At 45.2% G+C, this 26,039-nt stretch overlaps 1 protein-coding gene across 4 annotated transcripts; it reads right to left on the reverse strand.

Annotated features, from left to right (window-relative positions):
• Nucleotides 1-11,366: 11,366 nt before the first annotated feature.
• On the reverse strand, nucleotides 11,367-14,682 carry LOC119317521 (transcription termination factor MTERF4, chloroplastic-like). Of its 4 annotated transcripts, none has more exons than XR_005153663.1 (3): nucleotides 13,349-14,682; nucleotides 11,758-11,868; nucleotides 11,367-11,712 (listed from the first exon to the last, which is right to left on the reverse strand). XR_005153663.1 is itself a non-coding variant. In XM_037592012.1 (3 exons), the coding sequence occupies exons 1-2, from the start codon at nucleotides 14,570-14,572 to the stop codon at nucleotides 13,385-13,387; spliced, it is 1,113 nt and encodes a 370-aa protein (XP_037447909.1). In that variant the 5' UTR covers nucleotides 14,573-14,682; the 3' UTR covers nucleotides 11,367-11,868; nucleotides 13,349-13,384. The 4 variants fall into 4 exon arrangements, 3 of the variants coding, with proteins under 3 accessions (XP_037447909.1, XP_037447891.1, XP_037447901.1); XM_037592012.1 differs by having other exon boundaries at nucleotides 11,367-11,868; nucleotides 13,349-13,628; nucleotides 13,704-14,682; XM_037591994.1 differs by having other exon boundaries at nucleotides 11,367-11,868.
• Nucleotides 14,683-26,039: the final 11,357 nt, after the last annotated feature.

The raw sequence follows: 26,039 nt of genomic DNA on the forward strand, positions 1-26,039 counted from the left end.
TCATTTCCATTATATCAAAAATAAAATAAAGAGAGAAGATAAAATGACTTCTTCAAAATCAGAAAAGAAAATATTGGAAATTGAATTTGGAACCAAAATATATTTGTTGAGTTTTATTTGCAATTTATTTTATTAGCATAGCAAAAAGTTTATTTTTGAAAACTTGCATTTTAGGCTAGATAAATGTTCACAAGGTCTTATAGAAGACCATATAATTATGTGGAATTTTCTGGGATTTTTTACGCTAATTTTTATTTGTATTTTTTCGGTCTTTCATTGCTTCTTAAAAAACGAAAAACGTTTAAAAAACCGTAGCCCAATAGGCCCAACCTTCTCACGACCCAACCTGGTCGTCTTCTTCCTTACATTCATGGCAGAGCCAGGAGAACGCACATCCATCCAGCGCCCCACCCCTCCCTTTCCTCTCCCCCGCTCCAAAACGCCTCTGAATGGAACCCCCTCGCCTCCCTCGCCCCCTCCCATCCCCTGGTGGGCCTCAAAGACGACCATAATGGCCACCATGAGCACTTGAAACTGCAACCATTAACACATCTTGCCCCACCCAACTCTAGACGCACCCCTGGGAGCCCCTCTCACCCCTCGTCCGAAGCCCTCTCATTTTGGAGTTTTCCCCTCTCTCTAACCTCACCAATTGCTCGCCGGAGTTCGTGAATTCCAGCGACCTTTAACCGTGTGTACAGGAAGCAATCTACCACCACAACTAGGTTAAGTGGTTCACCTCATCGTCCTCTACACCGTCCCGCACGCGTCCTTCGCCGAAACACACTGGAGCTGCCTTCTTCCTCGTCGCCGCCGACAAGTCCGATGAACACCTAGGCCAAATATTTCTCTTTTTCCAGTATTTTTTTCAATCTCAGATTCTATACCAATTCTTGTTTCTTGTATATCTTTTAGTCTATAGATCCGATTTAGTTGATTCTTTTTCCTACTAGTTCATAGAAATCCCCTCTATCTAGAGAACCAAACGAAAAATATATTTTTTAAATTTTAAAATTTGAATTCAAACAGATCTGAATTCAAACTTCGTTAGGCCGTAACTCGAGTTTCGTAACTCCGATTTAGGTGATTCTTTTTGTGAATCGAAGCTCGTAACTTGTACTTTCTGTTAAACCCAAACACACATATTTTTGCTACTATAAAAATTACGTTCTGTACAGAAACTTTATTTGGATGTTTTGGAGTTTTTTGAAGTCTTTCATTTGTTTTCTTTTTGGATCTTTGCTTGTATGCTTATGTATGTTATTGCTTGCTTACGCTAGATCATCCGGAGGTTGAAGCTTGCTACTACGAATCTTTACAGTTCAACAAATGTCAGCAAGGCAAGTTCGCACTTTGATCATAATTTTTTAATACCCAGTTTTTACTATGCATTAGTTTAACCCTCAAAGATTTCACGAATAGGATTGGGAACATGTGGATATGCTATGTAGTTCATGTGGTAGGAACCTATGACCTTTTGATCACCCCGAGAATATTCGTTATATCATATATTGCTTAGCCATGCTCATAGACGGGGATTGGTATGTGTGATCCATGCAAGTTGCGAGAGTTAACAATTTTGGGATAACCTAAGGTGGCAACTTTATTATACATCTGGGTGGATTGTTTGGGGCACCTGGAGAAACCAGTGCTTGCCCAAGAGGAATCCCGGAGTACCCGTGTGATTACCCTAGGTCCGCACCCAGGCTCAAAGGGATCATAAGATATTTCATGCCTAGAAACTTCCGTGTGCAGCCACAAGCCATTGTGGGCTCTGGCATAGTTGAGTAAGTTGTGTGACCTCTTTCCGTGGTAGACTAGCTGATGTAGGGGAAAGTAGGTGTACAGGTCTACCCAGGGTTAAGGGCAAACGCTTCTGAAAGGCTATGTCTCGATCTTCCGATAATGGAGGTGGTCGAGTCTTATGGGGAAAAGTGCACAAACCTCTGCAGAGTGCACAAACTAATCATGATTAGCCGTGTCCATGGTTACGGACATCTTGAGTATCTAGAAGTGAATTATTGGTTGATCTCATCACTCTGTTTAATGAAATTATTGGGTTACTAATAACTTGGGAATTTTGGGATTGAGTTGGAGGAACCTTCTCAATAATGGCATTTTAATTTAGTAGTAAATAAAAAAATACTTTGTTGTTGGGTAAAATTGGCTTTATGTAAAAATTAAACTTAGAGCCTCCGCCAGCTAAATTTGCATATAGAGATAGTTTTTTTTATTATTTTCTAAGGTGTGAAATTGCTAGCATATTCCATGTGCTGACCTACACGGCTGCAACGTCTCATGTTGCAGACTTTTCCGACAAGGATTAAAGGTGCGATAGGTCGTTGTTCTGCACTTAGTTTGCCGTGGAGTAGGATGGACTCATTTACCTTCGATGCTTCCGCAGTTATTTTGTTTTAGATGGCCTTTGGCCGTATTATTGTAATAAATACTCTTTTGAGGATCTCATTGTAATAAAGTGTGTGATTGAACTTGTTATAATTCCTCGAGTACTGTGTGTGTCAGCATACTGATCCAGGGATGACACGTAAGCACAGAGACTTCGATCCATTTGGCTCGGGTCGCTACAAGATGGTATCAGAGCACATGCTGACTGTAGGATGCGACCACTAGGAAATGGGAAGTCATAGTTAGAAAACTATATTTTTCGACTTCCTTATATATTTGTTGGTCTATACTCTTCTCTATTCATTTCTATCTCTTCTCTACTTTAATAAAATAGTAGTTGAACCCCAGCACCAAGTTGCTCAGTCCGATGAGACCATGACCTATGAAGACATCATTGACGAAGAAGAAGAAGAAGAAGCTAGAGTTGACTTTGATTTTAGGAGATTTTGTTCAGACCACCACTACCAAGTTGAGTCCAATGAACGATTTGTGGTAGTATGAAGAGATCATATCTCTTGTGGATATGACCTTACCTGTAGGTTTTTGCTTGTGTGGTGTGATCTGTGTGAATTATTTGATTTGAAATTTTCTTGCTATCATAAGCATATGGGTAGTGATTTTTCTCATTAGGCTGTTATTCTATTCTAATTTCTCATCCACTCTAAACCCCGGATGCCCGCTAATGATCTGGAGGACATTAATAAGCAGATTAAGGAATTATTGGAGAAAGGTTATATTCGACCGAGTTCATCACCTTGGGGAGCCCCAGTGCTTCTAGTTAAGAAGAAGGATGGAACCTTGAGAATGGTTGTAGATTATCGTGCGCTAAAGAGGTTTCGATCAAGAACAAGTACCCTCTACCAATGATCAATGATTTGTTTGACCAGCTACAAGGAGCAAAAGTTTTCTCCAAGATCGATCTTCGATCAGGATATCACCAGCTGAAGATTCGAGAACAGGATATACCCAAGACAGCTTTTACCACGAGATATGGGCTTTATGAGTATACGGTCATGCCTTTTGGTTTGACTAATGCCCCTGCCTATTTTATGAGTATGATGAATAAGGTATTCATGGAGTTCTTGGATAAGTTTGTTGTGGTAATCATTGACGACATATTGATTTACTCGAAGAATGAAGAAGAACACAAGGAACATTTGCGCTTGGTTCTAGAACTCAGGGAACATCAATTATATGCAAAGTTCAGCAAGTGTGAATTCTGGTTGAAGGAAGTAGGATTTCTTGGACATGTTATATCAAGAGAAGGAATAGCAGTAGACCCCTCCAAGGTTGAAGCCGTCACCGAATGGAAGGCACCCACCTCAGTCGGGGAGATTCGCAGTTTTCTTGGATTTGCAGGATATTACCGGAGGTTTATTGAGAATTTCTCCAAGATCACAAAGCCCATGACAGAGTTATTGAAGAAAGACACTAAGTTTGTTTGGACCGACGAATGTGAGGCCAGTTTCCAAGAGCTAAAGAAACGTTTGGTCACAAGCCCAGTGCTAATTCTTCCGAATATATGCAAGGATTTCCAAGTATATTGCAACGCTTCTCGTCAGGGACTTGGAGGTGTTCTTATGCAAGAAGGAAGAGTTGTTTCATATGTATCACGTCAGCTTCGACCTCATGAGCGGAATTATGCCACACATGATTTGGACTTAGCAGCCGTAGTGCACACACTCAAGACCTGGAGACATTTTCTTATTGGAAATAGGTGTGATGTTTACATAGATCACAAGAGTTTGAAATACATCTTCATGTAGAAGGAGTTGAACCTCAGGCAGAGAAGATGGTTGGATCTCATAAAGGATTATGACATGAAATTGCACTATCACCCAGGAAAGACCAATGTTGTGGCAAATGCATTGAGCCACACGAGTTATGTCAATACCCTCACAGCAGCAGGATTACCTCAGGAGTTAATTGATGATCTCAGAGATCTTCGATTGGAGATAGTACCACGAGGTTTTGTTGTCGCAATGGAAATTCAATCCACTTTGTTGGGAAAGATCCAAGAAGCCCAGAAGTTAGACAAAGGTATTGCGGAGATAAAGAGAAGGATGAACCAAGGAAAGGTAGAAGGATTTTGTGAGGATGAACATGGAACCTTATGGTTTGAGAAGCGTATTTATGTAGCCAATGACCCAGAGATCAGAAAGTTGATTCTTCAGGAGGCTCATGATTCGCCTTACTCGATACACCCAGGCAACACCAAGATGTATTTTGACTTGAAGGAAAGTTTCTGCTGGACGGGTATGAAGAAGGATATTGCCGAGTATGTTGCAGTATGTGACGTATGTCAAAGGGTTAAGGCAGAGCACTAGAAACCAGCAGGATTACTTCAGCCCTTGCCGATACCAGATTGGAAGTGGCACAAGTTTGGCATGGACTTCATTACAGGATTACCCAGGACCCGATGAGGCTATGATTCTATTTGGGTAGTGGTTGATCGCTTGACTAAGGTAGCTCACTTCATCCCCGTGAAAACCACATATACAAGTGCTAAGTTAGCCAAGATATACATAACCAGGATCCTATGTCTGCATGGAGTTCCAAGGACCATCGTATCAGATAGAGGAACACCATTTACCTCAAAGTTTTGGCATCAGTTACATGAAACTTTGGGTACCAGGCTGGAGTTCAGTATAGCTTTTCATCCGCAGACAGATGGGCAAACCGAGAGAGTCTATTAGATTCTGGAGGACATGTTGAGAGCTTGTGCGCTAGATTATGGATGTGGTTGGGATGATAATTTGCCTTACGCAGAGTTCTCATATAACAACAGCTATGAAGCTAGTTTGAAAATGGCCCCTTTCGAAGCTTTGTACAGAAGGAGGTGCAGGACACCATTGATGTGGGATGAAGTTGGAGACCGTAAATTATTCGGACCATATTTAATTAGAGATTCAGAGGAGAAAGTCAAATTGATCCATGACAGACTCAAAATAGCCGAATCCAGACAGAAGAGTTATGCCGATACTAAACGCAAGGAGGTAACCTATGAAGTCGGAGATAGAGCATATCTGCGTGTGTCGCCACTTCAAGGAGTTAAACAATTTGGAGTCAAAGGAAAGTTAGCACCACGGTTTGTGGGGCCGTACAGAGTTTTAGAACGCATGGGTGAAGTTGCCTACAAGTTGGAATTACCCGAAGCCTTGTCAGGAGTTCATGATGTGTTTCACGTTTCCCAGTTGAAGAAGTGCCATGCAGAGATGACCGATATTCCTCTAAGAGATACAGTGCCACTGAAGGCCATACAGTTGGATAGTGATCTGACCTATGAGGAGAAGCCCGTCAAGATTCTCGAGACTGCAAGCAGGGTTACCCGCAGCAAGGTCATCAAGTTTTGCAAGGTTCAGTGGAGTCATCATACTAAGGAAGAAGCCACTTGGGAACGAGAAGATGATCTCCGACAGGACCACCCACACCTTTTTGCTAGCCAACCGGAATCTCGAGGGTGAGATTCATCTTAAGGGGGGTAGGTTTGTAACAGCCCAATTTTCAATTTGGATGTTTATAAATAGATCACTCATATGCATCCATGATTTATGCATTTTTGCCCTATTTGTTTTATTTGATTTTGGATCCAAGGAACTTTGAGCAACTCAAGGACCAAAAGAGAGAGTTGGAAGTTTCCCAAGAAAACCAATTTTTAATTATTATTTTTTTCGAAGTTGGGAGTTTGGATCAAATTTGGTTTCACCAAAAAATAATTCATTTCCATTATATCAAAAATAAAATAAAGAGAGAAGATAAAATGACTTCTTCAAAATCAGAAAAGAAAATATTGGAAATTGAATTTGGAACCAAAATATATTTGCTGAGTTTTATTTGCAATTTATTTTATTAGCATAGCAAAAAGTTTATTTTTGAAAACTTGCATTTTAGGCCAGATAAATGTTCACAAGGTCTTATAGAAAACCATATAATTATGTGGAATTTTCTGGGATTTTTTAGGCTAATTTTTATTTGTATTTTTTTGGTGTTTCATTGCTTCTGTAAAAAAACGAAAAACGTTTTAAAAAAACGCAGCCCAATAGGCCCAACCTTCTCACGACCCAACCTGGTCGTCTTCTTCCTTACATTCATGGCAGAGCCAGGAGAACGCACATCCGTCCAGCGCCCCACCCCTTCCTTTCCTCTCCCCCGCTCCAAAACGCCTCTGAATGGAACCCCCTCGCCTCCCTCGACCCCTCCCATCCCCTGATGCGCCTCAAAGATGACCATAATGGCCACCATGAGCACTTGAAACTGCAACCATTAACACATCTTGTCCCACCCAACTCTAGAGGCACCCCTGGGAGCCCCTCTCACCCCTCGTTCGAAGCCCTCTCTTTTTGGAGTTTTCCCCTCTCTCTAACCTCACCAATTGCTCGCCAGAGTTTGCGAATTCCAGCGACCTTGAACCGTGTGTACAAGAAGCAATCTACCACCACAACTTGGTTAAGTGGTTCACCTCATCGTCCTCTACACAGTCCCGCACGCGTCCTTCGCCGAAACATACCGGAGCCGCCTTCTTCCTCGTCGCCGGTGACAAGTCCGGTGAACACCCAGGCCAAATTTTTCTCTTTTTCCAGTATTTTTTTCAATCTCAGATTCTATACCAATTCTTGTTTCTTGTATATCTTTTAGTCTATAGATCCGATTTAGTTGATTCTATTTCCTACTAGTTCATAGAAATTCCGTCTATCCAAAGAACCAAACGAAAAATATATTTTTAAAATTTTAAAATTTGAATTCAAACAGATCTGAATTCAAACTTCGTTAGGCCGTACCTCGAGTTTCGTAACTGCGTTTTAGGTGATTCTTTTTGCGAATCGAAGCTCGTAATGTGTACTTTCTGTTAAACCCAAACACACATATTTTTGCTACTATAAAAATTATGTTCTGTACAAAGACTTTATTTGGATGTTTTGGAGTTTTTTGAAGTCTTTCATTTGTTTTCTTTTTGGATCTTTGCTTGTTTGCTTATGTATGTTATTGCTTGCTTACGCTAGATCATTCGGAGTGCGAAGCTTGCTACTACGAATCTTTACAGTTCAACGAACGTCAGCAAGGCAAGTTCACACTTTGATCATAATTTTTTAATACCCAGTTTTTACTATGCATTAGTTTAACCCTCAAAGATTTCATGAATAGGATTGGGAATATGTGGATATGCTATGTAGTTCATGTGGTAGGAACCTATGACCTTTTGATCACCCCGGGAATATTCGTTATATCATATATTGCTTAGCCATGCTCATAGACGGGGATTGGTACGTGTGATCCATGCAAGTTGCGAGAGTTAATAATTTTGGAATAACCTAAGGTGGCAACTTTAATATACATCTGGATGGATTGTTGGGGGCACCTAGAGAAACCAGTGCTTGCCCAAGGGGAATCCCGGAGTAACCGTGTGATTACCTTAGGTCCGCCACCCAGGCTCAAAAGGGATCATAAGATATTTCATGCCTAGAAACTTCCGTGTGCAGCCACAAGCCATTATGGGCTCTCGCATAGTTGAGTAAGTTGTGTGACCTCTTTCTGTGGTAGACTAGCTGATGTAGGGGAAAGTAGGTGTACCGGTCTACCCAGGGTTAAGGGTAATCGCTTCTGAAAGGCTATGTCTTGATCTTCCGATGATGGAGGTGGTCGAGTCTTATGAGGAAAAGTGTGCAAACCTCTGCAAAGTGTACAAACTAATCATGATTAGCCGAGTCCCCGGTTACGGACATCTTGAGTATCTAGAAGTGAATTATTGGTTGATCTCATCACTCTATTTAATGAAATTATTGGGTTACTAATAACTTGGAAATTTTGGGATTGAGTTGGTGGAACCTTCTCAATAATGGCACTTTAATTTAGTAGTAAATAAAAAAATTACTTTGTTGTAGGGTAAAATTGGCTTTATGCAAAAATTAAACTTAGAGCCTCCACCAGCTAAATTTGCATATAGAGATAGTTTTTTATTATTATTTTTCTAAGGTGTGAAATTTCCAGCATATCCATGTGCTGACCTACACGGCTGCAACGTCTCATGTTGCAGACTTTTTCGACAAGGATTAAAGGTGTGATAGGTCGTTGTTCTGCACTCAGTTTGCCGTGGAGTTGGATGGACTCATTTACCTTCGATGCTTCCGCAGTTATTTTGTTCTAGATGGCCTTTGGCCATATTATTGTAATAAATACTCTTTTAAGGATCTCGATGTAATAAAGTGTGTGATTGAACTCTGTTATAATTCCTCGAGTACTGTGTGTGTCAGCATAGCGATCCAGGGATGACACGTAAGCACAGAGACTTTGATCCATTTGGGTCGGGTCGCTACATTGCCCGAGATTCGATCGTCTGTATCTTCATACCTAGTTCAATATCGTTACTGGGAAGTCTCTTTACTCGTTTCGTTATGGATCATCCCGCAACTAACTCATTAGTCACATTGCTTGCAAGGCTTCATATGATGTGCATTAGGGCCCAGAGATACCTCTCCGATACTCGGAGTGACAAATCCTAATATCGATCTATGCCAACCCAACAAACACCGTCGGAGATACCTGTAGAGCATCTTTATAATCACCCAGTTACGTTGTGACGTTTAATAGCACATAAGGTATTCCTCCGGTGTCCGAGAGTTGCATAATCTCATAGTCGGAGGAATATGTATTTAACATGAAGAAAACAGTAGCAATAAACTTGAGCGATCATTATGCTAAGCTAACGAATGGGTCTTGTCCATCACATCATTCCACTGATGATGTGATCCCGTTCATCAAATGACAACATATGTCCATGGATAGGAAACTTAACCATCTTTGATCAACGAGCTATTCAAGTAGAGGCATACTAGGGACACGGTGTTTTGTCTATCTATTCACACATGTATCAAGTTTCCGGTTAATACAATTCTAGCATGAATAATAAACATTTATTATGAATAAAGAAATAGAAAATAATAACTTTATTATTGCCTCTAGGGCATATTTCCTTCAAAGCCGCCATGGCGCGCACATTGACGGGGTTCTTCTCCTCTGTTCTCTGCCACCGACGGGGTCGATCATCTTGGCCTCCTCTCGGCCTCCTCTCTCGTCCCACTACGCTCGAGTCGTTTCCGGCATCGATCATCTCGGCGTCCTCTCTCGTCCTACTGCACAGACGATACCATGGTGCGAGCACTGCATTCTACTCTCATATCCACTGTCTTTGCGCGAGCACCGCAACTAGTTCGCCAACGGTGCCGCTCGACATGCCGCCGACGGGGTCGCTTGCCCACGACTCCATGCTCGTCACGTCGGACACGGCGCCACGGCCACTATCCACTGCAGTTGCCATGGTCCGGCGCACACTGCATTTCTTCTCCCTCTTCTTCTGCTAGCTCTTAACCCTGTGTGCTAAGTACACTGCTAGCTCTTACTCATACTCCATGCAGGCAACCCAAACAGTGTATAGTTGTATGCGCCGAGACAATGCAGGCAACCAAACAACGTGCCAAAGTTGATCCCCTAATGCAGTTGCCATGGTCCGGCGCACACTGCATTTTTTCTCCCTCTTCTTCTGCTAGCTCTTAATCCTGTGTGCTAAGTACAACTGCTAGCTCTTACTCATACTCCATGCGGGCAACCAAACAGTGTATAGTTGTATGCGCCGAGACAATGCAGGCAACCAAACAACGTGCCAAAGTTGATCTCCTAATGCAGGAAGTCCATATGCAGGCAATCAAATAACCTGCAGATGTCACATATGAGGCTGTTTTTCTAGAGCCGGGATAGGTTGAGATGTGTATGCAATCGCAGGTACTATTTACTACTGCAACCAAACACGCTCTTCTCGTAGAATTGAGAATCCATATCTGGTGTGGGGACGCACAAAATCACATTTCCTACAAACAACGACTCTTTCCTTTCTTTTCATTTATTGCCAAGTGAGCCTGAGGCATGGTGATAGTACATAATTAGCCACTGATTAAACTTGATGATGCTACCTTCCGTATTTTTCCTACTTATAAAGATTGAAGTTGGTGGTGAGTTCACATGTGGGTCCTACATCATTTTCAAATAAACAAATATACACTCCCCACATGTGAAACTAGCAACCTTTCCAAAACGAAAATACAAAGGTGAACATGGTTCCACACGCACGCACATGAATAGTAAATTTAAAAAAACTGAAAAAAATAAAAAATTCTAAAATTTTGGGATATGAAACTTAGTCGACCATTCTACTCACATGTGAAGTTTCGTGATGTATTGACATCCATAGTATTCTTAGTGAAGAAAATACAATTGAGACCATACTATTCATCAAACAGTGTTTCTAAATATAGCTTTGATTTTGTTATTATTGCCCAGATTACCATGGATGTGATTTTTACCATGGATGTGATTTCTTCGCGAAACTTCATATGCAAGTATACCAGTTGACTATGTATACTACAGAAAAGTTTCAGATTTTAATTTTTTTCTAATATTTCTTTTGAATTTACTATTCATAAAGGGTGCGCGTGGAACCATGTTCATCAAATCCACGTCCCCTTAAAAAGACGTATGTACAAATGTATTTTACTCGCATGTGGAATCTATATCTTAAATAAACAAACACATTACTTTCATGTGAGATCAACTTTTTATAAAAAGGCACAAATAACAAACACAAAAAGTGTGACTTCAACTTAAAATCGATCTTGGTTTTAGTTTCATTTCCCAACCTACTATTGTCATTTAAAATTCTCTGGCACTGCATGTCTCTCACCGTATTTTTGCTATCTTTTTCTAATCTTAAATCACACAACGGCCACAAAGGACACTGATGTTATTTGACCACAACGGCCAATGGCTCCGTGGCAATGCACAGGCATCAATGGCTCCGTCCGTCCGTCCGTCCATCCATCCCGGTCGAGGTCACGGAGCCAGCGGCCAATTCAACACCAGTCAATCTCCACTACTGTACTCAGCTGATAAGTAACCAACCTTATTTCAATTGGAAACAAAACTTCACTGTAGGTGTCTTTCAGATGTTGGGTAGAAATGCTGGGTGTCTTTCAGATGAAAAAGAGGCTCAAGATTTGAGCCCACCACAGACCAAGAAATGCTGGGTGGAACAAGATTGTTTTACAGCACCAAGAGTACGAGTTGAGCCCATCACAGAATCACACAGTCCAAATTAATTAATCTACTCCGGGTTGCACTGAAAGCGATAATCTGAAAGATAACTTTGTGAGCAACCACAACAATCAGAAGAAAGAATAGAAGAGGATGCAATGCAGTGCTGCTGTCTTCCGAGTCAGTGAGTGATCTGTCTTCAGTGTAGGAGAGTTATTATGGTGACACCTGAATGATGATGTCAGTGGATGCAGAGATCAATGACATTGGAACCTGACTGGTTTGCAGTGTGTGCGCTCCGAAGCGAGGCCGATCCTCTGCATCATCATTCAGGCGGTTCGCGTCTGCATCCAACATCTTCTCCCCGTAGAAAGAAAGCAACACCTAAATTCAGTAAATTGAAGACTGAGTTTGGGTAAATTCAACAAGTACAGCCTGTGTGCAAACAGGAATGTCACAAATCAAAGAAACAAGGGAAAAAATAACTCAAGTGTGTCGACCGCAGTGGCAACTTGTTAACTACAAGAGTTCCAAGTTTAACCTGTATGTGTGGATATTGGCATAAAATGCACCCAATGGCTACAACTTCAGTCATGGTAGCCTTCAAGATATATACTGCATTTAGAGTACATTTAATATTACGAAGGAAACAGGATGACCTGTCTTTCTGTGCTTGAAAAAGCTTAAGTAATATAAGGCCTTTTGAACAGCCAAGATTCTGAGTATCCATGGAACAGCCAAGTATTTTTCATAACAGAAACAGCCAGCGCCAATGGAAATGCTACTGGCACATTTTTCAGTTTGGAGATCAAATTCCTAGAAAAAAAATGTATTCCAAGAAAAAAAAAGAAATTAGATAGCATTTCCCTCTGCAAGCAGCAGCATATTCTTTATCGAGGTGCGGGGCAGCTTCCTTGTGAGGGCATATGAAATTTTTCAATGAAAACCTTATTGGTCACCATGCGCTTGAGCAATCAATTTCCTTGAGAAACTTTACAGCATAGTATCAGGGTGATAAGAACCCTTTTTGCTTTCTTGATAAATAATCGACAAAAAAAGCATTTTTTTATATAACCTGCTTGTTTTATTATAATTATAACAAGTCCTATATGGAAATGCCCGCTAAAGAGAAAATCTATTTCTCTCGGCCAATATCGTTTTTTAGAAAGAAAAAACAAGAATTTTCTTCTTTTTTTATTAACATTAAGAAAAAAGCCTGAGCAGGCCCTCTAGTTCTGATAAGCTATGATAGATGTAAATGATGAGACTAATTCATTGTTGATCATGCTTTAATCAGGTACAGGATTTAGGAACAAGGATATTCAATCTTAGAAGGATAATGGGGAAAAATAATCAAAAGGCATAAGACACCCAATAGAAACATATTTCCTAAGCATAACCTAGATATAAAAAAATTGAACTGTAAATGATGAAAAACAGATAGAAATGGAATGGAAACAAAAAATTGAATGAAAGCAACTCATATGATATATTTACTGGAAAACAATGCAATACAGTTCTCATCCTTTCTTGTTCTCTAGGTTCTAGTTTCACAAGAAAATTGGTCTACCCACATATTCAATTTCCATTATCTTAATGGAAGTCGGAAACACAAAATATTCATGGGCTTTAATTGTCTGAGATTGTATAGGCGATGCTTTCATATCTATTCCCTCCGTAAACTAATATAAGAGGGAGTACTTAATGACAACATCATTACATCAACACCACGGGGTTCATGAATTAAATTATCAATTTCGTTAGTCAGTAGCAGCGACCAATCCACCATGTGGAAGACATACTACAGCGGAAAACCAATCTCTATTCAGGGGGGAAAAAATACTAATGTGAATTACCAACTTACTAGGAATGCTGAAAACTGTCATGTCATACACAGTTATCAATTTCCATGGCCCATCCCTGCTTCATTTAATCTGAATCTAGCCGTCAATTCCCCTCTGCAAGCTGCTGCATAATCTTCAGCAAGGTGGGGTGCAGCTTCCTTGTGAGGGCATATGAACTTCTCCATGAATACCTTCTCACTCAGTGTGACTGCGGTATACAAGTCCCGGCCGGGATCTAGCAATCCATTTGCCTTAAGAAACTTCACGACATAGCTCCGGGGCCTTAGCCGGCCCTCCAGGCTGTACAAGAGCATTACCGAGCGATGAGCAATGTATGCGGGTTCCAACCCCAAATCAGAGATTAGGAACTCTGACCTTCTCTGCAGAGACTCCTTAGTCTTATTCAGCACATTTGGAGCCTTGGAAATAGCAATGCCCACCTCAGCATCTGACCACCTGAACATTTTCTTCAAGTGCTCCACTGCGGCAGCAATTTTCTCCTCGCTGACGAATGCAACAGCACCCATCGCATGCCAAAACATCCCAGACCATCGGGGTATACCCAGAACATCGACACGCAACACCGTCGCCCGGATACGCTCTACGTTGCAGGTGAGCAGCCATGGGTGGGCGACGCACAGCTTGGCAATATCACAAGGACCAAGCCCGAACTCTCGCAGGAGCGCAACGTTGGGCTTGACCACCCTCTCGAGGTCGGACATGAGAATGTAGGATTTGCGCTTGATAGCAGTGAGGAGATTCTCGTAGGACCCGAAGATGCACAGGCAGTAGTGTAGATTGGTGACGATGGATCTACGGCGGAACTGGTTGCCGGCGACCAAGACGAGGCGCGCGATGTCAGAGCGCGAGAGACCGATGCCGGTGAGCGCGGCGACGTTGGGGGCCAGTATTGTCCCCACGCCGGCGCAAAGGAACCGGGGGTCCCTGGCGACGACGGCGGCCACGTCGGCGCCGGAGAGGCCGAGGCCGGCGAGGAAGGCGAGGACGGCGTCGGGCTTGGAGGGGGACTTGAGGTGGGAGAACTTGGGGGAGGCCTGGAGGGCCTGGGGTCGGGTGAGGCCGCAGGTGGAGACGAGGTAGTCCTCGACGGCGAAGCTAGGGTTTGGGGGACCGACGGGCACGGCCGCTGAGAGGAGGCGGCTGTGGTAGCCGAGGAGCTGGGAGATGGGAGAGGCGGAGGGGGCCGAGAGGAGCTGGGAGAGGGCGCGGCATCGGAGGAGCATGGCGGCGCGACGGCGCGGCGGCGCCGGCGGCGAGGTAAAGGGGAACGCGTTGGTGCGGGGAATGAGGGGCCGTGGACAAGATTTTCGTGGGTGCTCTGTTTCAACCCAAACTGGAGTGGGCCCTGTTGACAGTCTCTTAGCGCTCCTCTGTATATATCTCTCTTACTCACAGGCCCCACGCGTCGGTGTCACCTCATGCTACCTGACCTGACCCGTTTACAAAGGTGTTCCTTCGTCAAAAAAAATTTTAAAAAAAAATCATTCAGCCAGTCAAAAAAAGAAAGACTCGTTAAGGGCAGTAAATTTTTGGGAGCGATTACAAGAACACTAGTTATGCTATAAACTTTTTTTATTCTCCTTGTTTATGCCCGCTCATATGGGACATGGGGTTTCCTTCTCTTCCATCTTCCGCTCTTGTGTGTGTCCTCTCATCTGGCCTGTAGATACAGATACGTTAGGGCTTATTCGTGGTGTCGCTGGGAGGAAGAGGTTGCGCCGCGCTCAGCAAAATTTGTCATAGACCGTCCCCCACTTTGTCGAGGCAATCTACGGTGGGTTCATTTGGTTAGGGTATCTAGACAAGGTCGGCGCTATTGTGTCGGCCACCAAGCCATCGATCTTTTTGTTCTCCCGTTATCTTTTGGCATACGCTATTTTAGTTTAAACTTGTTTAGGACACATATGACCAAGGAGGAATTCCTAAATCTGGCAAAGACATGTTAAAGCCTCTGATCCTATTTGACGTTCTTAACATCAAGTTGAAACGTTTTAAAAATAACTAAAGGTTGGGGGTCTGACAAATTCGGTCATGATAAGAAAGAAAAAGAGGAGATAAAAAACGAACTTGTTGCCACAAAGACCATGGAAGAGCAAACGAACTTGAAACATGCCACGGATTATTATAAAAACCTCTTTGGGGCAGCCCCAGGGAATATAGTTCATCTTGATCCAGACATATGGGGGAAGATGACAAATTAACGGATGCAGATAATGATCTACTCACTAGGCCTTTTAGTGAGGAGGAGGTCAAAACATCCATGTTTTCTATGGATAGTAACCGAGCCCCTGGCCCTGACAGCATTCCAGCGGAATTCTACCGTTACTGTTGGGACATTGTTAAGCAAGATATCATGAATCTCTTCGTGGCCTTTCACGAAGGCTCCTTGGATGTGGAGAGACTTAATTATGGTATTATTACTCTAATTCCAAAAATCAATGGGGCGAAAAAAATTCAAGAATTTCGTCCTATCTGCCTCTTACGATGCCCTTATAAGCTGATAACTAAGGTCTTGGACAATAGAGCGGTTGTCTTTACTAGCAAGCTTATCGGTCGTAACCAAAATGCCTTCATCAAGAAGCACAACATCATGGATGGGATCCTGATGTTGTATGAAGTGCTTCACCATACACATATCAAAAAGAAAACGGGGATTGTGCTAAAACTCGAATTCGAGAAAGCATATGACAAGGTCAACTGGGAATTCCTCTTGGAATGCCACAGACTAAGGGGGTTTAGCGACAAATGGTGTGCTCGGATTGATCAAATCCCCCGTAACGGTACGATGAGTGTTAAAATTAACAACATCCTGGGACCATACTTTCAAAGCTACAAAGGGGTCCGCTAAGGAGATCCTATGTCTCCCTTCTTGTTTAACTTAGTTGTTGAATGCTTAACGAAGATGGTGCTCAATGCTCAAAAGAATAATCTTTTTAAAGGTCTGGCTACTGACCTCGTCCCAGGGGGGGTCGCTATTCCTCAGTATGCCGATGACACGGTTCTGTGTATAGAGGATGACATTGAGTAGGCTATCAATCTTAAGCTGCTTCTTTATCTCTTTGAACTCATGTCATGCCTCAAGATCAATTTCATGAAAAGTGAGGTCCTATGTGTGGGAGGAGATGAATCTACTCTCCAAAAATATGACGATCTCTTTGGTTGTCAGATCGGACACTTTCCTATGAAATATCTGGGGGTGCCTGTGAGCTACTCCTGTTTAAGGAATGCAGACGGGAAGTTTGTATGTATTAGATATCTTATAAGTTGTGATGCCTGGATTGTCACTTTTGCCTCCTCGGGAGGGGGGGGGCTGACTCTGCTTAATTCTTCCCTATCCAGCATAGCTTACTATTACATGTCGATGTTTCCCCTATCTAACACTTTCATTGTGAAGGAAATATGCCCTAGAGGCAATAATAAAGTTATTATTTATTTCCTTAATTCATGATAAATGTTTATTATTCATGTTAGAATTGTATTAACCGGAAACTTAGTACATGTGTGAATACATAGACAAAACCTAAAGTCCCTAGTATGCCTCTACTTGACTAGCTCGTTAATCAAAGATGGTTATGTTTCCTAACCATAGACATGTGTTGTCATTTGATAAACGGGATCACATCATTAGGAGAATGATGTGATGGACATGACCCATCCATTAGCTTAGCATTATGATCGTGTCAGTTTCATTGCTACCGCTTTCTTCATGACTTATACAAGTTCCTCAAACTATGAGATTATGCAACTCCCGAATACCGGAGGAACACTTTGTGTGCTACCAAACGTCTCAACGTAAATAGGTGATTATAAAGGTGCTCTACAGGTGTCTCTGAAGGTGTTTGTTGGGTTGGCATAGATCGAGATTAGGATTTGTCACTCCGTGTTTCGGAGAGGTATCTCTCGGCCCTCTCGATAATACTCATCACTATAAGCCTTGCAAGCATTGTGACTAATGAGTTAGTTGCGGGATGAAGTATTACATAACGAGTAAAGAGACTTGCCAGTAACGAGATTGAACTAGGTATTGAGATACCGATGATCGAATCTCGGGCAAGTAACATACCGATGACAAAGGGAACAACCTATGTTGTTATGCGGTTTGACTGATAAAGATCTTCGTAGAATATGTAGGAACCAATATGAGCATCCAGGTTCCGCTATTGGTTATTGACCGAAGACGTGTCTCGGTCATATCTACATAGTTCTCGAACCCGTAGGGTCCGCACGCTTAACGTTCGATGACGATTGGTATTATGAGTTTATGTGATATGGTGTACTGAAGATTGTTCGGAGTCCCGAATGTGATCACGGACATGACGAGGAGTCTCGAAATGGTCGAGACATAAAGATTGATATATTGGACAACTATATTCGGACACCAGAAGTGTTCCGGAGAAGTTTCGGATAAAACCGGAGTGTCGGAGGGTTACCGGAACCCCAGGAGGAACCAATGGGCCTTGATGGGCCCTAGTGGGGAGAGAGAGGGGCCGGCCAGGGCAGACCATGTGCCCCCTCCCCTTGAGTCCGAATAGGACAAGGAAGGGGGGGTGGTGTCGTGGTTCTAAGTCTGACAGTAGTGTAGTGGGGTACTAATGGAGAGGCAAGATCCTAGCTATGGAGTAGTTGTATACGCAAGAGATTTACGAGTTCAGGCCCTTCTCGGAGGAAGTAACAGCCCTACGTCTCGGAGCCCGGAGGCGGTCGACTGGATTATATGCTTATGAGTTACAGGGGTGCGAACCCTTTACACTGAGGAGGGGGTGGCTTATATAGAGTTCGCCAGACCCCTCCGGCCCTCAGTTATGTGGGGTTTAAAGTACATTAAGATTGGGCGTTACTGGTAACGCTACACATAAAGTGCTATGATGATCATAAAAGCTACTTAATGACCGACCGTTAGCGTGCAGAGTGACTTTAGATCTCCTGGCTGTCGAGTGGTTGGCTTCATGGTCGAGTGGTTGACTTCAAGGTCGAGTGTCTTCGAGTCAGTCGAGTGGAACGCTTCTAGGTCGACTGACAGGTGGTTTCTTCTAGAGATGTCCTTGGGTAGGGTAGTTTGGACAGGTCCATGACCCTACCCTAGGTACATAGCTTCATCATTAGCCCCCAAATGGATCGAGGTTTGAGTGGGGAAGGAGTTGAGAACTCTTCCGACCCATGTCTCGTGCTATGAGTATGTCTTGTTCTGGATCAATGAACCTTAGGTGACGGCTCCAACTTCTTTTTCAGTCACCTTGATCCATTCTTTGTATCCGTCGAGTGAATTTCTTTACTTGAAAAACTCCGAGTGACGATGTGGAGGGGATCCTCCGTCTGACAAGTTGTTCTGCTGCCCGCGGATTTTGTGGGATTCGAATTTTGGGAAGTGCGCGGGACGAAGCACAGCCGCAGTAATCGGACGGGATAAGGCAGGGACGCCTCGATCTCCGTGCCACCTTTTTTGCCATGTATCACGCGCGCGACTGTTGTGGGATTTGATAGGATCGCTCGGGCCTACATGTCAGTCACTCGGAAGCAACCTTATATAAGGCGCTGGACGGGGGGTTTTGAACAGTGCGTCCTCATTCCCCCCTCTCTTCTCCAGACTTCTCCGCCGCGTTCGCTTCTGCCTCAGCGCCGCTGCTCCGTGCGCGCCTCGCCGGCGACGATGGTGAAAGAGAAGACGGCGGCTCTGGAACGGGCGAAGAAAGCGACGGCGAAGGCGAAGGGAAGGGGGACCAGTCGGACCGGATCTTCATCGAGGGCCGGCCTGCCACAGGGCTGGATCCAGGGCGACTGGATCCGCTCGACGATCCGTCAAGCGGATCTGGATGACCTGGCCGATGGAGGACTGATGCCCCATGGATCGGCGCGGCTCCCGGGGAGGGAGTCCGAGCCGCAACCTCAGGAGGGTGAGTGCGTTCTCTTGGCCACCCATGTCGACCGTGGGTTTTCTTTGCCGCCTCACCCTTTCTTTCGGGGATTTCTGAATTTCTCCGGGGCACAACTCCACCACTTCACACCCAACACCATCGTGTATCTCGCCGCTTTCGTGTCTTTGTGCGAGAATTTCTTGGGTTGCCGGCCTCATTGGGGTCTTTTCAAGCACATCTTCACCTGGCGCTCCCAGACGGTGAAAAAGGCCAATCCGAGTGATGAGAGAACCCAAGTGATTCAGATGTGTGGGGGTCTTGGGGTTCAGTTGAGAGGAAAAAGCGCCTTTCCGACCATGATCCTACCTGACTCGGTCCGGGGATGGCAGTCGACCTGGTTCTACTGCAAAGACCAGCCGACGCCAGGGCAGTCAACTGGACTCCCTCCTTTTTCCATGGACCGAGTGAGGAAGCCTTCCTCTTTGAAGGTACTCCCGAAGGAGAAGGCGCAGGTTAAGGTGTTGGTCGAGCGTGTCGTCCAGCTTATCTGTGACGGGGTGACCGATATGGACCTCTTGGAGGTCTTCCTCCGACGACGTATCCAGCCGCTTCAAGCTTGAGACCATCCGATGTGGTCGTATTCTGGCACTAAGGACACCACTCGGATCCACCCAGAGGAGAATGACGAGGCCACGTTGGAGAGGTGGCTGGCCAGCATCACAGGGAACAAGGACAACCCCCGAGGAGCCAGGAGGATTCCTCCACTCGACCAATCATACGACATAGACAAGGTCCACTTCTGCATCTCCGACTGTGATCCCGCTTTCTTCATTCTGTTTGATTTAAAATCAGTCGACTAACCTTTGTCTTGTTTGTTGTCTTCTAGGCCATGACTGAGATGTACTCGACTCCCAACGGGGTGCAAGAACAGGGCGAGGAGGGAGAGGCGAGCGGAGGCGAAAGTGAGGAGGAGTGGGAATCTGATGGTGAGGAGGACGAGGATGACGACGGCTCCAGTGAAGAGGAGGAGGAGATGGAAGTCGATCCTCCTCGCACGGAAAGGCGATCCAAGCTCATCCACGACCCTGCGAGCGAGCGTGACAAAGCGACTGCACCTGTTGGGCAATTGTCAAAGCGCCCCCGGGCGGCTTCTCCGGCGCCGACTAAGAAAGCGCCGAAGCAGCCGAAGTCGTCAAAGCCGTCGAAGGCCTTGCCTAAGATGACAATGGCCATTCCCACTATCTCCGGGTAACAGCAGAACTTGTGTTTTCTTGTTTAGCACGGACGAACTCTTGGTCGACTCGTCGACTAACCGACTGGTTTCTGAAATCTGAAGTGCTTCTAGCTCCGAGACTTCCGCCAAGAACGACGACCAAGAAATGGAAGACGCTGCCACCTCCAACCCTGGTTTGCCCTCTTGTAGTTTCCCTTCTGGTCAATTGGATTTTTGTTTCTAACTCTGGATTTATCCTACAACTCCTCCTCATGTCATTGATCTCCCTGATGATGACAACGAGGTGCCACTGAGGGGGAGGAAGAACAAAAAGGTGCCGGCTGGCAAGACCACTCGGACCGCATCAGTGCCTGAGGCATTGGTTCAAGAAGGTGGTGATGTCACTCGGCATTATGTGTCCTTCGTTGTGCCGCTGACGAGTGCCCGACCTTCATCATCGATTGCTGATCCGCCCTCCCTTTTTGCCACGCACCACATCCCAGAGGACCAAGCGGGTGCTGCTAAGGAGGCTATACGCCAGGCGGGGATCATGATGGAGCAGGTGAAGGCGATCCGGGAAGCCAGCCAAGCGGCTTATGATGCTAGCTCAGCCCTCTAGAGCAATGTCCAGGTTAGTTGGTCACCGCTTGTTCTGTTAGGATATGCTATCTGAAGACTTTCTTTCCAAAGATCTTTGATTTATCTGTACACCCACTGGGTGTGTCGATTGATTTTTTGAACTGGTGGGGGCACGCTGAGTGCACCCACTGGGTGTAGTCCCCGAGACTATGGTCGACTGCTGGCAGTCGACCGTAGTCTTTGTATTTTGAATTTCCTCATTCCAACTTCTTCAGTCGGTCTGGTCGGACCATGTCGAATGGAATCTTGGAACCGGTGGGGGCACGCTGAGTGCACCCACTGGGTGTAGTCCCCGAGACTATGGTGGACTGCTGGTAGTCGACTGTAGTCTGAAGAACCTGTTTTTTTGTAGATCATGATCTCTTTGTTCCTTTCGGTCGACTGATCAGATCAAGTCGATAAAACTAGTGGGGGCACGCTGAGTGCACCCACTGGGTGTAGTCCCCGAGACTATTGTTGAATATTTTGATTCAACTGTAGTCTTAGAAATGCTACGGTTTTTCTCTTAGTTACTCGGAAGCAACCTCTCTTTGATATCTGTCGACTGACTCTTTCGCAGAAATCTTGCGAGCTTGTGGCTCGCTATACTGAATTGGAAAACAAACATATCCAGCTCGACCTTGACTTGAAGCTTGTTCAGGAGAACTTCCAGAAGGAAAAGGACGAAGCAAAAGGTATCATTGGTGAGAACTTGACGACTGTTCTTATCCTTCTACCCATTCTTGATTCTGATCTCTTTGTCATTTTGCAGATAAAACGAAGGAGGCTCTGAAGAAGAAGGACCAGGAACTTGCCGAAGCACAGAAGGCGGCTTTGGATAAAACGAAGCTTGCGGAAGAGAAGCTGGCTTCAGTCGGTAAACTTGAAGAGGAGAACACGAACCTGAAAGCTGCTCTCGACGCGGCCAACAAAGAAGTCAGCCGTCTGAAGAATGACAAGATTGCTCTGAGTGACAAGGCTAGTGAACTGGTGGGGAAGAAGAACGATCTTGAGGCTTATCTGGGGGGACTCGCCAAGAAGTTATTCATCATGCTTGAGGGTAATCTCTCTTACCCGACTGACTTGTAATCACCGACTCATCATAGAACTGCTGGCTCATCTTTGAGTTGTGTTTACAGAATTCTGCCAAAACTTCGAGGAGGAGACCAGTTGAGTGGAGACAGGCTTGGATCCCATTAATTCTCCTGTGAAGGATGAAACTGCCATGAACGTGCTCCGACTGGAGTCTCGTGTTGCTGGTGTGGTCGACTATCTTGCTCTACTGAAGGTTGCGGCGTCGCAGATCGACACGACACTCTGGCCGAGAGAGACGCTTCAAAATGACCTCGAGTCTCTGATGACTCGACTGAATGAAGTTCCAGGTCGAGCGCAAGAATGGAAGAAGTCTTCTGCCAGGTGTGGTGCTGATGTTGCTCTGTCTCTGGTCCGTGTTCACTGCAAGGATGCGCAAGAGGACAAGCTGGCGTCCCTCAAAGTGGCCAATACCAAGAAGCATGACTTCCAATCTTTCATGGAGACCATTGTTGCTGCCACTCGGATTGCAGATGGAATCGACCTGGACCAGTTTGTCGCGCCTTCCAGTCCTCCACCGGAGGAGTAAAAAACTTCTATGCTTGATGCCTTAAATTTGCCTCGGAATGCCGAGTAATTTTGCAACCGATAAACTTTAACAGGCTCGATGCCTGAGCACTTCTGAATCCGTAGGATGCTATCTGAACTTGGCTCTGCCATTGAATATGTTTGCATTTGCCTTCAAGCGAACATTGTTCTTCACTCAGAATATAATTTAGTGCTTGTGACGCACTCTTGCAGGTAGGGATGGAGCACAGATTGCAGTTGACCTGCATCCTTGTGGATCAGGATGGAGCGCACATTGTATTTGTGGCGGAGCTCTGAAGGAGAAGGTAGCAGTCGACCTGCACCTCGTCGTCCTTGCAGAGCGCACCTTGTATTTGTGGCGTAGCTTCGAAGGAGAAGGTAGCAGTCGACCTGCACCTCGTCGTCCTTGCAGAGCGCACATTGTATTTGTGGTGGAGCTCCGAAGGAGAAGGTAGCAGTCGACCTGCACCTCGTCGTCCTTGCAGAGCGCACATTGTATTTGTGGTGGAGCTCCGAAGGAGAAGGTAGCAGTCGACCTACACCTCGTCGTCCTTGCGGATCGAAATGGATTTCATACTTAGGTGAGTACTGGACTGCAGCTAAGCCCCCGAGTGGGAGGTTTGCTCTCCACTCGGTAGGATTTCAAACACTTAGGCGAGTACTGGACTGCAGCTAAGCCCCCGAGTGGGAGGTTTGCTCTCCACTCGATAGGATTTCAAACACTTAGGCGAGTACTGGACTGCAGCTAAGCCCCCGAGTGGGAGGTTTGCTCTCCACTCGGTAGGATTTCAAACACTTAGGCGAGTACTGGACTGCAGCTAAGCCCCCGAGTGGGAGGTTTGCTCTCCACTCGGTAGGATTTTTGTATTTGTGGCGTAGCTCCAAAGGAGAAGGTAGCAGTCGACCTACACCTCGTCGTCCTTGCAGAGCGCACATTGATTTCGTACTTAGGCGAGTACTGGACTGCAGCTAAGCCTTCGAGTGGGAGGTTTTCTCTCCACTCGGTAGGATTTTCAAGTACTTAGGCGAGTATTAGACTGCAGCTAAGCCCCCGAGCGAGCGGCGGACTCACCACTCGGTAGGATTTTTTGTTACTTAGGCGAGTAGTGGACTGTAGCTAAGCCCCTGAGTGGGAGGTTCGCTCTCCACTCGGCAGGATTTCAAATACTTAGGCAAAACGGATTCGTAGCTAAGCCCCCGAGTGGGAGGCAGACTCGCCACTCGGTAGGATTTTCAAACACTTAGGCGAAATGGATTCGCAGCTAAGCCTCCGAGTGAGAGGCTTGCTCGTCACTCGGTAGGATTTTTTTTAATAAACTTCGGCGAAACAGACTCGCAACTAAGCCACCCACTGGGGGATTTCTCACACAAACAAAAGCAACAATAATCAATGGGAAAATTATAACACTTTTGTCTTTGATAAGCAAACTACATGATTACTTTTATTACAACTCATCCAAGTGAGTACTTAAGTGTAAAAGGGGCGGAGCAAGTCCACATTCCAAGCTCGTGGCTCATCAATCTGGCGGCCGACATTGTAAAGACAGTATGCTCCATTGTGGAGAACTTTGGTGACGATGAAGGGGCCCTCCCAAGTAGGGGCAAGTTTGTGTGGCTTCTGTTGGTCCACTCGGAGGACCAAGTCTCCTTCTTGGAAGGCTCGCCTCTTCACGTTTCTGGCATGGAATCGACGCAAGTCTTGCTGATAGATGGTCGATCGGATCATGGTCATCTCTCTTTCTTCTTTTAGAAGGTCGACTGTGTCCTGCCGGGCTTGCTTTGCTTCAACTTCAGAGTAGAGATCGACTTGAGGTGCATTGTGAAGCAGATCACTCGGCAGAACTGCTTCAGCTCCATAAACCAGAAAGAATGGAGTTCTCCCAGCCGACTAATTAGGAGTAGTCCTCAATCCCCAAAGAACAGATGGAAGTTCTTCGACCCATGCGCCTGCTGCGTGTTTGAGATCACGCATCAATCGGGGTTTCAGTCCTTTGAGAATTAGGCCGTTTGCTCTTTCTGCCTGTCCATTCGACTGGGGGTGAGCAACGGAAGCGTAGTCGACTCGTGTGCCTTGAGAAGCGCAAAAGGCTTTGAATTGGTCGGAATTGAAGTTTGACCCATTGTCAGTGATGATGCTATGCGGAACTCCATATCTGAATATCAACTCTTTGATGAAGCTGATATCAGTGCCGACATCAAGACTGTTGATAGGCTTGGCTTCGATCCACTTAGTGAACTTGTCGACTGCCACCAGTACATGGGTGAAGTCGCTCCTGCCAGTTCTCAGTAGTCCAACCATATCTAATCCCCAAACAGTGAAGGGCCAGACGATTGGAATGGTCTTCAAGGCTGAGGCGGGCTTGTGCGACATATTGGAATAGAACTGACATCCTTCACACTTGTCGACTATCTCTTTCGCCATTTCATTTGCTTTGGGCCAGTAAAACCCCGCTCGGTATGCTTCAGCCACAATAGTCTGAGAGGACGCATGATGGCCACAGGTCCCTGAGTGGATATCGTCGAGAATCATCTGGCCTTCTTCTGGCATTATACATTTCTGACTGGCTCCAGTCGCGCTTTCCCTGTACAACTGTCCCTTCATCACAGTGAAGGCCTTGGATCCACGGACGATCTGTCGAGCCTCTTCTTCATTCTCTGGGAGCTCTTTCCTTAGGATATACGCGATGTACGGCACCGTCCAGTCGAGAGTGATGACCAAAACTTCCATGATCAGGTCGACCATAGTTGGGACCTCAACTTCAGTCGGATCCGTGACACTTTTTGGCTGCGAGGCTTCTTCGGTGAAAGGATCCTCTTGAACTGACGGCGTGTGGATGTGTTCCAAGAACACATCACTGGGAATGGATTCTCTCTTGGAACCTATTTTTGCCAAATCATCAGCTGCTTGGTTTTTCAGTCGGGGTATATGATGAAGCTCTAACCCCTCGAATTTCTTCTCCAGCTTTCTTACTACATTGCAGTAACCAGTCATGGCTGGGCTTCTGACGTCCCACTCCTTCATCACTTGGTTAACCACCAAATCTGAGTCGTCGTAGACCATGAGGCGATGGACGCCGAGTGAAATGGCCATACGCAACCCATACAAAAGTGCTTCATATTCTGCTTCGTTGTTGGAGGAATCAAAGTGAATCTGGAGTACATATCTGAGCTTATCTCCTCGGGGGGAAACCAACACTACCCCAGCACCGGAACCATTCAGCATCTTAGAGCCATCAAAGAACATGGTCCAGTGCTCCGAGTGAACTTGGGTCGGCAGTTGCTGTTCAGTCCACTCGGCGATGAAATCTGCTATTGCTTGGGACTTGATAGCTTTCTTTGCCTCAAATCTGATATCCAGGGGAAGGATTTCAATCGCCCATTTTGCCA

This window comes from Triticum dicoccoides, chromosome 1B (genome assembly GCF_002162155.2).
Source record: "Triticum dicoccoides isolate Atlit2015 ecotype Zavitan chromosome 1B, WEW_v2.0, whole genome shotgun sequence".
In the NCBI taxonomy this organism is placed as follows: domain Eukaryota; kingdom Viridiplantae; phylum Streptophyta; class Magnoliopsida; order Poales; family Poaceae; genus Triticum; species Triticum dicoccoides.

Excerpts from the sequence above, each read along its gene's own strand:
- LOC119317521 (XM_037591994.1), bottom strand. The coding sequence starts at position 14,572 with ATGCTCCTCCGATGCCGCGCCCTCTCCCAGCTCCTCTCGGCCCCCTCC.